Source organism: Emydura macquarii, unplaced genomic scaffold (genome assembly GCF_026122565.2).
Source record: "Emydura macquarii macquarii isolate MOO-44397 ecotype Brisbane River unplaced genomic scaffold, CSIRO-AGI_Emac_v2 contig_2422, whole genome shotgun sequence".
Lineage (NCBI taxonomy): Eukaryota > Metazoa > Chordata > Testudines > Chelidae > Emydura > Emydura macquarii.
Genome location: NW_027132559.1, coordinates 32932044 through 32949577, shown reverse-complemented (window position 1 = coordinate 32949577; position 17534 = coordinate 32932044). Strand labels below are relative to the sequence as shown.

Below are 17534 nucleotides of genomic sequence, written 5' to 3'. Positions count from 1 at the left end.
CTTGCACTGCACAATACTGGGGAAGAAAGGGAGGGAAGAAGTTCGACCAAAGGAAATAAACATAAACCCCTGCTCTCACAAGAAGTGATTAGAAACCACTTAACGGGACACAAACACCTTAAATCTGATTTACCCAAATATATTTATGAGGCAATATCCAAGATTACAACTAAAGGATTTGTGTCTTTCCTGTTTACTTTGCTGCATTTTGTGTCTAAAGAGTCAGTTTCCATTTTCATTTGTGAGTTTTCATGCAATAGGGGAAAGACCTTCTTTAAAACAGGAATGTGTGAAACAATAGAAATGGCAGGAGGACTTGGGGGTAGGTACATCATATGCGTGGGTTTAACCCATGAACACCCAAACCTCTTTAACTTCTTTTCTTTTGCAAATGCCAACACACTGTTTCTGAAATGAGATTAGCTCCCTGGGACAGGCAGTTGCTAAGTGAAATTGACATTGTCAGCTGGCCCAGTAATTTGAAAGCCCTGTGGTCTTTGGACCCAGAAAAGACTGCTTCATAGGGCTGCTCCAGAGCCATTGATCCTGGGCGCCCACTCCAGAACTACCAGTCACCCAGCTCCATGGCAGAGAACCTGGAACCTTTGAGAGCTCCCAGGATTTCCAGGCTTCTTGTTTCAGAGCCAGAAGCTGAACTCCAGCTCAAGTTCGGCCTTCCAGGCTCCCTGTCATGGAGACTAAGTCTGTGAGACCAGGCTCCAGCCAGGTCTCCCAGGGCTTTCAGGCTCCCAAGCCCCCAGGCACTGAGCCTGGAAATCATGGCAAGGCTGTCCCAGGGCCACAGACCCTACAAGCCTGGGGTTCCCAGCCCCAATGCAGACCACAGTGCTGCCAGATAAGCTGGTTTGTCAACATTTCAAACCCAAGCCACTTTCATGAGAATTTTTGGGTTTGATGAACACTGGCAGTACTTTCCAACAAAATACAACCAACTCTGCTTTTAAGGCTTTCTCTGACAGAACCCCCATGAAATAAACTGCATGTTTATTATTCAGTTTGTCCATCTGACAAGCATGAAGTCAACTGTGCCACAAGTCAAGCCTGTGGTTACAGAAAGTGTAAATAGTGTAAACCAGTGGCTTAGATCATTAAGCCGCCTTCTGTTATAATTCAGACACTTTGAGAACAAAATCAACATCATTTCATTTTTTTCCCTGGGCTAGTAAAAATCTTGGTGTAGCTGAACTCCCAGTTAATCATAGTTTACCATGGACACTCAAATCCTTCAAATAATCAGGGTAGCTGTCCAGTCATATCTGATCTCTTGACAAGTTCCAAGATTATCAGCAAGACAGAGACTGAGAAAGGGAGCCTGAGTATACCGAGAAATGGTACGGTAGGTATTTCAAATAGCTCATTCCAGTGGATAATTATTGAATCAACTGGCAGACGTCCCTCAACTATATGTACACTTCTTTGAAACAGGGTCACATCTGCAACTGAAATCCAGGGATGTAACTCTGTTTCAGTCATAGTCTGGAAGCATGTGGAATTCCATCAGCAAGTTAATGATAGAAAGGTAAGGGAGGTGTCATTTGAGTCATAAAATTCTACAGAATCATAATTTCAATGGTGTCATTCTCTGCAGCTTGGTGGGGGGGGACTCGCTGTCCCCACCCCAGGGCTCCCAGGTCTTCCGGTTGGTGGAAATTCTGATAATGTAATGTTGTTGGAAATGGGAGAAATGATACCCAGCTCAACCCATGAATACAATGATACCAAACAGGACAACCTTAGAACAATTTTGTAAATAATATTCGACAAAATGTTTAAAAATCAACTGTTTAAATTATACTTTAACACAGGTATGTCAAACATACAGCTCTCACAAAGTAAAATTGTTGTGATCATACTGTTTTATCAGTTAACGCTCAGAACATGATACCTGATTAATTTTTTTAATGTTACAGATTACTATGATTGGAAGGAGTGCTTCACAATGATTTGCCTTCTTTGGCAAAAATGAAGTGGTTCAGTGGTATTGATTACGGTTTTTTTACTATGCCAAAAAAAGTTGTAATGAGGCACTGATTAATAATGTCAGCATCCAGACAGAAATTACTGGAACCCATCTGCAAATGGTATGTACATTGTTACATAACATGACTAATTGCAATCCCAAAGTAATTGATCTCAAAATCCTTGTTTTTCCTTTCGTCTTGATCATTTTTAGGTATCAATGGGAAGATGAAAAGTACTGACTAGTAGGTAAATCTTTAGAAAATATCACCGCAGAAGACCTGATTAAACAAGGCTCAGTGGTATATTACATGCTATAAGAAGTGCACCCATAAACAGAATTTGGCACGATTGAAGAGAAGAGCAAACACAACGAGCACCAGGGAAAAGCTGGAGACATCAGGACTCAGACTTTAAGGTCAGAAGAGATCATCGTGATCATCTAGTCTGACCTCCTGCACATTGCAGACCACAGAACCTCACCCACCCACTCCTGTAATAGACTCCCTAACCTCTGGCTGAGTTACTGAAGTCCTCAAATCATGTTTTTTAAATACTTCAGAATACAGAGAACCCACCGTTTACACTAATTTAAACCTGCAAATGACCCGTGCCCCATGCTGCAGAGGAAGGCAAAACTACCCAGGATCTCTGCCAGTCTGACCCGGGTGAAAATTCCTTCCCGACCCAAATATGGCGATCAGTTAGACCCTGAGCATGTGGGCAAGACCCACCAGGCATATACCTGGGAAATAATTCTCTGCAGTAACTCACAGCCCTGCCCATCTAGCATCTCGTCTCCAGATATTGGGGATTTTTGCAACTGGCAGTCGCCAATGGGCCATGTCATTGTAGGCAGTGCCATCACACCATCCCCTCCATAAACTTATCAAGCTCAGTCTTGGAGCCAGTTAGGTTTTTTTTGCCCCCACTGTGCCCCTTGGAAAGCTGTTCCAGAGCTTCACTACTCTGATGGCTAAAAACCTTTGCCTAGTTTTGAGCCTCAACTTGTTGATGGCCAGTTTATACCCATTTGTTCTTTTGTTCATATTGGCGCTCAATTTAAAGAACTCCTCTCTCTCCCTGGTATGTATTCCTCTGATGTATTTATAGAAAACAATCATATCTCCCTTCAGCCTTCTTTTGGTTAGGCTAAATAAGCCAAGCTCTTTGAGTCTCCTCTCATAAGGTAGGTTTTCTATTCCTTGGATCATCCTAGTAGCCCTTCTCTGCACCTAAAGTTCATATATTGCCTCACAAAGGCTCTAACAGATGGGAAAGTAGTGGCAATGGCCGATGCAGAGACTAAGGCTATGTCTACACTGCCGCGCGAAGTCGACTTTGTTTAATTCAACTTTCAGCAGCCGATTTTTAGAAATCGCAGCAGAGCGTACACCCTCCGGTGTTCGCGCTGGTCTCTTGCATTCAAACTGACCAGCCTTAATTCAAATTAGAAAGCTGTGCAATGTGGGTAGCTATCCCACAGTGCAACTAGCCACGGTGGCTGTTGGGATGAGTGTCTTTGTCCTAGGATGCAATGCTGCTTCCCCCCCTCCCCCAAACAAGCAGGAAAAGTATTTTTGCACCTTTTTTTACTCCCCACGATTGCCACTGCTGCAGAGCCATGGGGCCAGCTCATCTCTGACTATAGTTGTGAGCGTGACAAATACAGCGCGGCGTATCATCAATTATTTTAGAAATAGAGCAAGAAGTCAAAGCAGAGACAACACCGCCGCCAACGAGGCTGCCTTGCTACAAGACATCGAGAAGAACAATTCCGAATTGCTGCAGGCTGTAACGATTCATCTGCAGTCCGTGGAGTGCAGGTTCTGGTCCAGGGAAACAAGAACAGACTGGTGGGACCGCACCATTATTCAGCTGTGGGATGATGATCAGTGGCTGCAAAACTTCCATATGCGAAAGTCAACTTTCCTGGAACTGTGCTTGGAGCTCGCACCATCCCTGAAGCGCGTGAACACTCGCTTGAGACAAGCTATGACGGTGGAAGCTGGCAACCCCCGACTGTTACCGGTCGGTTGGGAATCAATTTGGAGTCAGTAAATCTACAGTGGGCATTGCCATGAATCAAGTGTGCAGTGCTATAAATAGACTTCTGCTGCGAAGGTTAGTGACTTTGGGAAATGTGCAGGACATAGTGGAGGGGTTTGCCACGATGGGCTTCCCAAAGTGCGGAGGGGCACATTCCCATCTTAGCACCTGCACACCTAGTGACCGAGTACATAAACCGCAAGGGGTATTTTTCCATGGTCCTGCAGGGGCTTGTGGATCACAGGTGTAATTTCACAGACATCTATGTGGGGTGGTCTGGGAAGGTGCTGACACTCGTGTATTTCTTAACTCGGGGCTGTTCTCTAAGATGCACGCAGGCACATTCTTCCCCAACCAAAAAATTCAGATTGGGGGTGTGAAAATGCCCATAGTGATCCTGGGGGATCCTGCTTACCCCTTGCTCCCTTGGCTAATGAAGCTGTACACCAGTCACCTTGGTAGTGACAAGGAGTGTTTTAAAAAGAGGTTAAGCAGTTGCAGAATGCTCGTAGAATGTGCCTTTGGGCGTTTAAAGGGCAGATGGCAGAGTCTCCTCACTAGGCTGAACATGAGTGAGAAGTACCTCCCTTCTGTGATATCTGCTTGCTGTGTTCATAATGTGTGTGAAGTGAAAGGAGAGAGGTTCCCCCACGGTTGGGCTGTGGAGGCAGAAAGACTGGCTGCCAATTATGAGCAGCCAGATGCCAGCACTACGCTGAGAGCTAACTGCAGAGCACTTTGCATCAGGGAAGCTTTGAAAACCAGGTTCTGCAGTGAGATGCAGGACTGAATTCTGTTCCTGTATGTTGTTTGCCTTTGGTGAACCTCCTTCCCCCCAATGATATCTGTGCCCACCAAATCCCTCCTGGACAAGATATGATTTAATAAAGAAATGTGTTGAAATGATGCACAACTTTATTTCTGAACATTCAAGTCATGGGGAAAGGGGCGGGGGGAGGGGGAGAGGAGTGTTCATTCACTGTCTCAAGGGGAAGGGTGGTAGCTTGCTGGCCAGCTGTCAGTGTGGCCGCCGCTGATTTCTGCTCACCTCCACCAGAGTGGAGGAGAGCACGTACTGCATCCTGGACAATCTCCTCCAAGAGCTCTTGGTGGCAGCGGCGGGGGGGGATGCGGCAGCAAAGCCTGGGTTGAGGAGCATTATGGAGGGGCTGCAGTGGGACTCTGTCCTGCCCCCACTCCTCCTGAAGCTCCTCAAGCCGCCGGAGCACGTCTGCCTGGTCCTGCATGATTTGCAGCATTTCCTGCGTAGTGCTGCAATCATGCTCCATCATTTCTCAGCGACTCTCCATGTCCATGTTCTGTGACAAGGTCAGCCTCCACGCTCTGTGCTCGGTCTCTGCAGTTGCTGAGGCGTTCATGAGCTCCACAAACATGTCATCTCTGCTTTTTTTTTTTCCCCTCCTCTTCCTAATCTGAGACAGTCTGTCCACAGCGCTTCTTAAGGGTCAGTCCAGTGCCCAGGTGTCTACAGAATGAAAGAAAAACAACAAGGTAGCCACAGTTAGCATAGTGCAGAAATGAAACATCTGTAACAACTTAGATAATGATCCCCTGAAAAAATGTAGCAAATGATTCTAGTGATACATAATGATTCCATTATAAATGTAGCAAATGGTTCTCTTGATACAATATATCAAATTACACTCTCTCTTTCCCTCTCCCCTTCGTGCCCCCTCCTCCCCACCTCCAATGTACAAGGACAGAAATGCTAAGAAGAAAAAAAAACTCACCAGATGTGCCTTCCCCAGGATCATTAATGCTGTCCTGTGTGCTGCTGGACTGCTCAAGGGTCAAGAATAAGTCCTGACTTTCAGGAAGAATGGACACCCCGCTCTCCTGCACCCTGCTCTCTCAGCTTCCTCCTCGTCCACGGAGTCCTCATTGACCATAGACTGTGACCTACCAGCGGTATCGATGCTGCAGGGAGGGACCTTGGTGGGATCCCCACCAAGAATTGAGTGCACCTCATCATGGAACCTGCATTTTTTGGGCAAGGAGCCCGAGGAGCTGTTGTATCAGAAAGCCAGGGAAGCTGACTGGTGCAGCTCCTTGATCTTCATGCGGCACTGCTGAGCGTCCTTCTGGTATCCCAGGGCATGCTGGAGAAGGGACATTTTCCCATAAATGTCCAGATTCCTTTTGCTGGCTCTGAGCTGAGCCAGAACGGACTCCTCGCCCCACAGCCCAATGAGGTCTAAGACCTCCGGTCGACTCCATGCTGGAGCACGTTTGGGCTTTGCAGTAGCCATGTGGAGAACAGTGACAAAGCTCTCTCCACACTGGCAGCACAGGAAATGAAAATTCAAATCTTCCCGTGGCTTGAGGGGAGGGGACTTTTCCTGCTAGCGTGATCACTGAGCAGCAAGGCGCAACTGTCCAGAGCAGTCAAAACGGAGCATTGTGGGATACATTCCGGAGATAAATTAATTTAATTTAAGTTCCATTGCATCTATACTAACACTAAAATTGATTTAACAAATTCAAATTAGACACTACACCACTTGCAGAGGTGGGCTTATTAAGTCGATTTTACAGGCACTTTAATTCGAATTAAGAATGGTGCCAGTGTAGACGCAGGTGTAATTAAGTCGACTTAAGTGACTGTAAGTCGACCTAAGTTGCCAGGATAGACCAGGCCTAAGTACAGAGAATTATGTGCTTAAACAGGAATGAAGAAGAACAAATGTTTAGCAGAAAGACTGAAAGCACTTATTGAAGATGAACTGTGGGATATGGACGTAGTTTTTAAGCAATTAATCCTGTTTACAGAAATGAATCAGAGCACATTCTTAAAGCTGCAAAAGATGTAGCACTATCAAAAGCAGAAAAAAAGCACCAATGTCAACAGTGATATGAAAACTGTTTTCAGATGCTAAATTTTTACAAAAAAAGCATCTTGTCCTCCAATACTTGAGAGTTTCAGGGATTCATAGCTGATGCCAAACCTAAAAAAGTAATACTATGTGATGCGTACTTCTTCTTCAAGTGGTGCACTGGTGGTTGCAATGACTTCAGCCCCGGCAAGTATAACATTAAGCAAGAGGAGCACAAGACTGCCATTTTATCACAAAGCATCAGGTACAAGTGCTTGAGTGAAAGAGAGGTTTCCAACACGTACATGGCAACATACATGTGAAGCACATGCATAACCTGCTACTACAAATGGCAATTGGAAAAACCATATTAAATGCCTTCCAATAAGATAGTTTGCGGAGGCTGCATTATCTTCTCACTCCAATGGTGCTCAGAACACCTGAGACAGTCACTGGTGAGCGTATGAATGTACTGAAGGTTTTCATATGCCAAATTTACCATTTGAAGACCAATATTATGACACTTGCAGAGCTACACTGGTGGATGTTTTCCAAGAAACAGAAAAATTGCCACTGACAATGGGTGCCTTCATACCTGTGTGACAGAATGTACTCCTGTGTCCACTATTGTAATAATTTTTGTACGAAGCATACCTTGCAAGTTATCATATGAAAACTCATAATTTTCTGACCATTACTGTCCTGGTAAAATATGTGCAGCAACACTGTATATAAAGTTATAAGATTCCTCTCCATGGTGTTACTAACACATGTTCCAAATCTGGGGAGTGGCCAACCAAATTCCTCAGAGACATATGACAAGCTGACACCTTAGCCGGTGTAAACAAGGCCAGTGGGCCATTACCTGCTAAGTAAAGTCTTTGTCAGGAAAGGGGGCATGGGTGAAAAATCCATATTTTGGCAAAGAAACGGCATGGAGTTCCCATCCACACAGACTGCCAGTCACCATGCTCGAAGTCCTAGCTGGAAATACTTCTTAAAGCAGGCAGAGGACTATAAAAGGGAAGGAAAGAGACTCCCTCCCCCCGTGCCCATCTTATTCACAGCATCTGAAGGACAAAGGAAGCAGCAGGAGATTGGGGGAGGGGTCCTAACCTAAGAGTTTGGTCAATAATCTGCTGAAGTATGTGGTGAGAAAACCTCACTTTAAATCTAATGTAGCTAGTTAAGTTATGCATTAATAAATGTTTTATCTTTATTTTTCTTGTAATCATTTCTGACTTTTATGTCTCATTACTTGTATTCACTTAAAACCTCTCTTTGTAGTTATTAAATTTGTTTTATATAATCCAGTGTGTTTGAATTGAAGTTGGAAAACTTCATTTGGGAGAATAAGTTGTGTATGGATCACTCTTATTAATAAAATCACAGCCTTTATATAAGCTTATAATGTTCAGGAGAGGGCTGGGCAGCACAGGACATACATTTCTGTAGGGAAATCCAGGCCTGGAAGTGTGATGAGGTCACCCTGCAATATAACCAGGCTGGAAAGAGCCAAAAAGTGTGGCTGGTAGGTTGCAACACATACACAGACATAGCTGGGAGTGATTTATATGCTGGTGGCAGTGAGCAATCCAAGTAGGAAAGCTACAGCAGCAGAGCATTGTAAAGGTCACCCCATGTTAGATGGCAGGGGTGATGCAACTACTCTGGTATATCACAACCTGCTACTCAGAAGGCAAAATTATAAAGCACTGGGATGGGATGATTGAGCAACTTCAAAACTACCCTCCCCTACCAGGCATTCATGGGTCTTGGAGGATGGACTGATCACACCAGTTATGTGCAAAATATCATGCGCTCCTGAATCAATAATTCAGCTAATCAAATGCTTGTGTGAAAAGACAAGATGCCTACCACTCTGCAAATGTTTGGCCAACAGCCTGACTTGGACAGAGATGTGAGAGTGCAGCATCAATGAGGATCAATATGACAACATGTCTAGCAATGAAGTCCCAGATGGTGACAACAGCGATGATGACTGATGAATAAATGTTTTCAGTTCTACATGTCAAGGCTAACTTACCAAGAATTACCAAAGATCAATGTCTTTTTTATGTAGGCAATGCATCCCAGTGTTAAAGTATAATTCAAAATGTTGATTTCTAAATATTTTCTCATATGTATCTACGTAATTGTTCTAGGTTTCTTATGTTTGGTAACATTGTGTTCTTGGAAGAAAGGGTTTTCAAATGATATCCAACTCAACCCAATTCCAAAGACATTGTATTATCAAAATTTCCACCAACCAGAGGAGTTGGAGCTGGGAGCCACAGGGACAGAGGGCAATAAATCCCCCTCCCGCCAAGCTGCAAAGGGTGACACCACTGAAATTATGATTCTGTAGATTTTTATGAATCTAACTCGGGGCAATGAGGGGGAGGGACAGTGAGGCTAGGGTAATGGGGTGGGAGGGGAAGCCCATGGAGGCAAAGAGGGCCGGGATGCCAAAATACAAGTTCGTCTAGGGTGCTATTTTCCTTAAAGCCAGCCCTGCCCATGAAATGAAGTATTACAACATTATGTGCCCACAATCTCAAGGATGTATGCATAGGCGTGCGCAGCATATTTCATTAGGGTGTGCACCCAGGTAATCGGGGTGTCAAACTCAACTCTGCCAGTGGGCAACATTTGAATTACCCACCGGCGGAATTCTTGCAGCGTACTAGTCTCTGCTGAAAAATAACGCGAGACTGGGTATTTCAGTGGCAGATCACTTCGTCCACCGAGAACCGCGTGCCCAAAATCACTTTCGGCGGCGGCATTAAACAGAGTGATATGGTGCCGCAGGAAACATGAAAACGGAACGCAGGACGGATAATAATGGTCTGTATGACACCCCTGCATTACAGTGTGCCTGGGCACACCCGGCACACCCCGTGCACACACCTATGGATGTATGGTATATTGAACTCTAGCAGACAAACTGAAAACATTTCATTCCATGGAGATATAAAAACCAAGTAAATAATTCAAAATGATACAAATTCTAAACAGGTTTTGGGAACACAGAAAGTAGCAGAACCAATAAAAATATCCTAGGTACATTCCACCACTCATTTGGCAAGACTTACCTTTTCATAGGCATTCTCTAAAAATTCAATAGGGTTTTTTCCAAATGCTACTGCATGTCCAAGAAAAGGGATATTAGACGAAATATAAGGTGGATATTTCTGCAAGAGAATATTCGTTTAATAATTAGATTGCTTCAGAAGAAAATTAAATACTGACTTATTCACATAAAGAGTCATGAAATAACAGCATTACACACTGGCTGAGAATGTATATGGATAAATAGTCATAATGTTACTTATGTTATGGCACCTACAGTTTTGGAAAAGTGATTATTTGTTATAAACCAAAGATCTAAAGGTAGCAAAGATTCAAATAAATACTTCTGCAGATTTGTCAGTGAGACTAGAATGGAAAGATATTGTAACAGGAAAGATATGAAGCCCGCTGAATAACAGATAAGGCTGCTATAAAGTGTCATTCAATAAAAACAAAACAGCACTGAAACAAATATTTGACTGGCCTCAATTTTATGCCCACAGTCAACTGTATGAGCAAGAGACAGGAGCATGTAAGTGAAAAAACTTGTTCCAGAAAGTAAGTCCTATTGTGGAGGCAAAGAAACAACAGCTAGGACTGCCCCAGGAGGTGCACAGCGCAGTGGAACTGATCACGATTGGCTTGTCACCTGGACACAACATCAAATAGTTCTACACAGCACAGACTCTCACCCTTACAGTCAGCTCAGCTCTGCCAGCGTTGCCCAGAAGGGACAAACATACAGGTTTCTCCAGCCACAGCCAGGAGGAGAAGGAGTTGTGCGCAGCATTGCTGACCGAGGCTATGGGCGCACCGGGGAAGCGGGGGCCACTAGCTGAGGGCTGCAGGTTGGGCAGAGCTGCCCAGAACCATCAGTTAGAATCATAGAGTTGGAAGGGACCTCAGGAGGTCATCTAGTCCAAACCCCCTGCTCAAAGCAGGACTAACCTCAGCCAAATCATCCCAGTCAGGGCTTTGTCAAGCCGCAGCTTAAAAACCTCTAAAGATGGAGATTCCACCACCTCCCTAGGTAACCCATCCCAGTGCTTCACCATCCTCCTAGTGAAAAACTTTTTCCTAATAGCCAACCCAGACCTCCCCCACGGCAACTTGAGACCATTACTCCTTGTTCTGAGAACAGCCTAGCTCTATTCTCCCTGGAACCCCCTTTCAGGTAGTTAAAGGCTGCTATCAAATCCCTCCTCATTCTTCTCTTTTGCAGACTAAACAAGCCTAGTTCCCTCAGCCTCTCCTCATAAATCTTGTGCTCTAGCACCCTAATCATTTCTGTTGCCATCCACTGGACTCTCTCCAACTTGTCCACATCCTTTTTGTAGTGGGGGGCCCAAAACTGGACACAATACTCCAAATGTGGCCTCACCAGTGCTGAATAGAGGGAAATAATCACTTCCCTTGATCTGCTGGCAATGCACCGACAAATGCGGCCCAATATGCTATTAGCCTTCTTGGCAACCAGGGCACACTGTTGACATTGAAGATCTACAACCTATCCTAGCAGATGATCCATCCCTCACTCAGGCAGTGGGCAGCAGACCCATCCTGGCTTACCTACAGTCCCCCAATCTGAAGCAAATACTCACCAGCCACCATACACTCTACAAAAAATCCAATCCAGGAACCTATCCCTGCAACAAACCCCGTTGCCAACTCTGCCCGCACATCGACTCTAATGACAGCATCACTGGTCCTAACCACATCAATCACACCATAAGTGGCTCATTCAACTGCACATCCACTAATGTTATATATGCCATCATGTGCCAGCAATGCCCCTCTGCCATGTACATAGGCCAAACTGGACTGTTGCTATGCAAAAGGTTAAATAGACACAAATCAGACATAAAAAATAACAACATCCATAAACCAGTCAGAGAACACTTCAATCTCCAAGGGCACTCTGTTGCTGACCTGAAAGTTGCTGTACTTCTCCAAAAAAAACTTCAAACACAGATTTGAAAGAGAAACTGCTGAGTTAGAAATTATCTGCAAACTTGACACATTCAAACTGGGTTTAAACAGGGATTTGAAATGGCTCTCTCATTACAAGAAGTGATTTGCTCTAACAACACATTTTCACCTCCTACTCAATGGTTGTCATCAAGCCTCATATACCTGGCTTCCCCATTGTTGTCTATGCCCTTTGATATGTAAATGTTGCCTTCTATATATTTTCTGTTTCCTATTTTGCTGTATCATTTCTACCAACTGCATCTGAGGAAGTGAGCTGAGGTTTAGGAAAGCTTATGCCTGCTGAAATTAAAACTGTTAGTCTTTAAAGTGCTACAGAACTCAAGCTGTTTTTGCTGTTGACTTACTCCAGCTTCTCATCCACTGTAACCCCCAGGTCCTTTTCCGCAGAACTGCTGCCTAGCCCCCCAGTCTGCAGCTGTGCAACTGTCAAAGCCTCCTCAGACCACTCCCTAACTGCGGGTCTCGCTCAGCAGCCCCCACCGGGCAAGGCGGCATGGGCGTCCTCCTTCTCCGCCCCTCACTCTCCAGCCTGCTGGGTGCCTCCCTCACCCCCGCGAGCTCTCCCCCAGCCGGGGCCCCAGAGGCGCATACCGCCTCCCGCAACTCCCCCCGGCCCCCGCCATCTCGGCCCCCGCCCCTGCCGGCCCCGCTCCGCCGACCTACCCCGTCGCCAGGCCGAGGCTGTTGCCAGAGCCGGGAGCCCAGCTGCAGCAGGTAGCCCAGGCTCAGCACGAAGGCGGAGGCAGCCAGCATCGTGGAGAGGGGGCTGCCCGCGCCCACCCGCTCCAGCAGGGTCCCGCCGACCTCCAGCAGACTCAGCATCTCCGCGGGCGGGTTGCACGCAACGGTTACGGGACGGAGCAGCTGAGCTACCTGCAGTCCTGCTGCGCTGCGCTGCTCCGCGCCTTTTCTCCCTCCCCCCCCCCGGCGGGCGGAGCGCACGCGCTGGGCTGATCTCTGACTATGTGACATCACCGTGTTCCGAACCAATCGGTAACCGCGCCTGCGGCCCGGGGAAGCGTGCGGGGGCGGGGCAGAGCGGGTGGGGCGGGTGGTGAGGTGGGGTGCTACAGGGAGCGGGAGCCAATCAGCAGGCCGTGGCTGCCTCTCTCGCCAGGCAGCTGCTGGGTTACTGCAAATCGGCGTGTGCCATGTGCGCGAACGGGGCGAAATCTCCAGCCTCCCTCTGAAGACTCCGGGGCCAGGGCCCGGGCCAGCTCCCGGGCTGCTGGTGTAAACGATGTCAGTGAAGCGACACCAGATCACACCGACTAACGCATGATCTCCACCGCCCGTAGAAACCCGCCTCCTATGGGCATTGGCCAGCCCCCAGTGTCTGAGGTAGTGAAGCGGCAAGCGGAGCTGGCATGTTGCCATCCTCCCGGTCTCTGAGAAACGAGGTGTCTCCAGATGGATTCACCCCACCCCATTCAGAGGGAGAGACAGCCCCACCTGCAGAGACGGATGACTTTAGGAGGAAGATTTGCAGCCTGGGGGGAGGGAGCCCTGCCTGGGATGAGTGTCACAATGCTGTTGCTCTGCGACGTTGTCTCCTGCCATGCTCCATGGAGGAGGATTTATTACAGGAGTGAGGGACACCCGCATATCCTAATAGGCTGCTTGCTGGACTGCAGCTGAATATGCTGGAAGAAGACATAGGAGGGAGGTTGGCAGGACAAAGAGCCATGCTCTCCACACAGACTGTAAGAATGCCAGAGATTAGGATAGGGTTGCTGTGTTGTAGCCATGTGGGGCACAGGATATTAGAGAGAAGATGGGTGGGGTAATCTCTGTTATGGGACCAACTTTTGCTGGTGAAAGAGAGACTCTTTTGAGCTTACACACGTGGAAAAGAGCTCTGTGCAAGCTTAAAAGTTTGTCTCTCTCACTAACAGAAATTGGTACAATAAAAAATATTACCTCACCCAACTTGTCTTTTTTTAGAGATTAGGGTAGACAAGAGTGTGCAGCATTCAAGGTACCAGCTTGCTGAAGTGGTGAGGAAAGGTAAGGGGCAGAGAGGTCCACTTAAAAACCCCACTCATCTTTTGCAACTCTTTCCATATATAGGACCATCCAAGGAGCCCTCTGTAGTGATTAACTCCTCTTTACCCCTCTCCCCCACTCAGTGCACTACCAGAGAAACTTAAGAGGCAAGAAGCCTAGACAGTCGCTTTTTTAGGCCATGACCATAAATGTCCAGTATCCCAACACCCATCATTATCTCTAAGAGTACATTTTTACCAAGTAAAAAGGTGTTCTTATCTCAAGTTAATTATCATGTAACTAACACGAGGTACAATCCTAGCAAAGACAAAGCAGTTTGTAGTTTTTGCCTATAGGTGATGCTGCTTGTGGAATTTCACAGGAACCAAAATGGAGTCCAGAGTCACATAAGCAGGTTCTGGTGACTCATTGGTGATGCTGGCTTCTCCCCCTGGGCCCCTTGCACCTGGGAATGTTTTAATGGGCCATTAAGTAGGTCATTATTCTGCAGCCATCCTATCTGGGGTGTTGCCCAAGCAGCACAATTTGAAATACAGATATCTCAAATATATCTATAACTTCCATTTCACATATTACACATGAACGTAAGTATTATCATCTTACTTAGCATATTATAACCTTCCTAACAGTACCTGACATGGCATATCTCACATGAATTAACATGATTTTGACATATTGATGTCAAACAATGTAACAAATGCTCTTCCCCCCATCTACCCAGCATGACAAAGGGGTTAAGGAAAATAATTTTTTTTTCTGGGCGGGGGAAGGAAGAAATAACTGACTAAACTAGCTAAATTAACTTTTATTCTATCCTATCTTCTCTCAGAACGAGCTATGAGGAGAACTGTTGTGGCTCCGTCTTAGACTGTGGATGGTTGAGAAGGAACTGAGGGGGTCAGGTCACGCGCACACAGCTTGAGGCGCCAATGGCACTGCAAGGTGGGCTGCGCATGCATGACCTGAGCAGACATTGCTGATGGAAATCTCCAATACGGACATGAGGGTGCACCAGACACCTGGAGTGGAGCATCCATCAGGACACAACTTGATGAAGAACTACCTGATTGGCTAAGACAGTTAGGTGGTTTGCTGTTATATCCAGCAGCTGCAGAGGATCAATGGTTCCTCAACACACATGCCTGTGAATTCTCTGCCCCTCGTGCTCACTTCATTCCAAGCCCTGCTGCTGCTTGTTTCTGCACCACTCTGGTCTGGACCCAGCCTTGTTCTAGTCCTGTCCCAACCTTGCTCCTGCCTTGGAACTAGACCTGCCCTGTTTGCCACTGCACTACTTCAGCATAGACCTTGCCCTGCAACCAGCCTCACTCCAGCCTGCCCCAGCCTAGACCCTGTCCTGCACCCAGCATTGTTAACAGTCCTGTCTCAGCCTTGCTTCTACTGTTGCAGGGCATTCATTATGATCAGTATGAAGTTACCAGTGAGACACGGTATACCCGATTTGCAGATCAGTAAGATTTAATGTGTAAGGATTTCTTAGATAGATAGTTCAATACAAAGCCAACAATTAACTACAACACATCATACTCACTAGACCCAAAGAGTTATATGTTCACTCAAGTAGCTGTATACAGGAACAGCTTGCTTCAGGAGCCCTGCCTGGGGATGAGGCTGACAGCAGCTCCTGTGGAATCAGGTGCAATGAAGCATGTCCCCTTGCCTGGGTGGTGGCTTTTTATACTTTTCTGTACACATTGTTCTTTCATTTGTTTATCTTGGGTGATGTTTTTATATCCTTCACTTTCTCTATACTTCATTGTTAATACTAACTACATCTTTATGTTCTTACCATGATAATTGGAGCAAAACAACATCTGGTAGTGGAAAAGGCAGTGGGAAAGAACACGCCTTAATGTAAAATGTATAAACTCTTGTCCTTGTTCATCTTTATCTATATGCAACTATAAACTAACAACTATGTGTTGTGTTGTACAAAACCCACACTATTTACTATCTGCTGTGGTGCGCAGAAAATGAGATACCACAAGGTTACTCAGCATGCTGTTGGTTTCTGCCAATTGTAAAAAGCAGTCGGGCTGCTGAGGCTAGGCCTCAAACAGTGGTCAACCAACTCACTAGTGGTCAGGCAACTTGGTCAAGCAACTCAGACCAAGCTAGGCCTCCAACACTACCTTCCCTGACTTTAGGTAATCTGGTTCTGACTCCTGGCTCTGATTCCTGGCTCCGACTCTGTTTTGACCTTGGGCTTTGGCATTCAGACCTTGACTACAATTCTGACCTTCAGCTCCGATCCCTGGCTCGGACTCTGTTTTGACCTTGGGCTTTGGCATTCGGACTCCAACCAGTAGGCCTGACCCCTGCTCTGACCATTAGACCTGATTGCCTGTGACCCAGTTTCCTGACAGGAAGACAGCGGGGCACAAAGCACATCTCTTAAAAGATCAGCTTCTTCTTATTATTATTCTGCAGTTCCACCATCACAAACGGAACTGCTTTATAAAACTATGTTAAGCCATCTATATACTAATAACAGGTATAACAAAGCACTATAACTGAAGAAAACCCCCGGATCCAAAGGACTGGGGCAGTTCTCTTTCATCTGGTGAAGCATGTTGAAGAAACTGAGGCGGTAGAGGGTGCACCCTTATACAGCCTTCTCAGAACATTCAAAAACACTGAGGAGAGAGGAGGTGCACATGTGCTCCAACAGGCACTGGTTGGAGAAGGTTCTACTGTCAGGTCCCACCAGGCAGTGCAATACAAATAAATGGGCATATGCAGAGCCACTCAAAGAACTGGCAATAATCATGTTGAAAATGTACTCAAATTTCCGTACTGAAATTAATAAAATAAGGGGAAGTTGTGCAGGGCTTAGTACAGTGGTTAATTAGCATAGTTTGTTCTGAAAATTCCAGGTATTTCATGGCCTATGTGCCATATTGTTCCTCACTTTGAGCCCTGCATATCCAGAAATATGCTCCCCATGCTGTACCTCGCTACAAGTATGAGCAGCACACAGTATCATCAAGCAGTGTGTGCACACACACGAAGCCAGTAGTGGTGTTCAGGTGACACTGTTTACCAAAGACTATTTCAGTAACTGTATCTAATTCTGAGTTCCTGCCATCTTTTTCATGGCTCTGCTGCTTCAGGCAAAGTCTGAGAACAGTTTTCAAAACTGTTAGTGCTCAATTTCTCATGGTGCAATGGGAACAGTGTGTGTCTGCTTGTACAGCAGCGTATATGACAATGGATGTAAACAAATATAGTGATTTGTTTATGTCAGGGCACTGTGCTGAGATGGACGCATATGGGTATCTCTACACAGCAAAGAAAACCCACAGATGACCTATGCCAGCTGATTCACGGCTTGGGATGCAGGGCTATTTCATAGGCTTCCGGCCTCGCACTACTACCATATCTCCCAATTTTCTATTGAGGTTTATGTATAATTCCTGGCTCCCATACCAGTGTGTGTGGGTATGCTGCTTCCAGGCAAAACTGGTTTTTGGGCTTTTTTCCCACCTACATGAACAGACTTTAAGCACTGATAAAACTATATAACTACATATCCATTCTAAAGTTTGTTCTAAATAACCTATTAAAATGGCGAACAAA

The 17534-nt window shown here is 46.0% G+C and overlaps 1 protein-coding gene and 1 long non-coding RNA gene across 2 annotated transcripts in view; one reads left to right on the top strand and one right to left on the bottom strand.

Annotated features, from left to right (window-relative positions):
• The window catches only part of CYP51A1 (cytochrome P450 family 51 subfamily A member 1), a 38913-nt gene extending 26086 nt beyond the window's left edge, over positions 1 to 12827 (bottom strand). Inside the window, exons 1-2 of the mRNA XM_067562219.1 lie at positions 12591 to 12827; positions 9959 to 10057 (exon numbers count right to left, since the gene is read on the bottom strand). Of these exons, the coding sequence (XP_067418320.1) occupies positions 9959 to 10057; positions 12591 to 12749 (258 nt within the window). The 5' untranslated portion in view covers positions 12750 to 12827. The remainder of the gene's footprint in view (positions 1 to 9958; positions 10058 to 12590) is intronic.
• A 279-nt stretch (positions 12828 to 13106) lies between these two features.
• On the top strand, positions 13107 to 15304 carry LOC137162141 (uncharacterized). The gene is made up of 2 exons (XR_010922297.1): positions 13107 to 13268; positions 14764 to 15304. It is a non-coding gene; the product is annotated as an uncharacterized lncRNA (long non-coding RNA).
• Positions 15305 to 17534: the final 2230 nt, after the last annotated feature.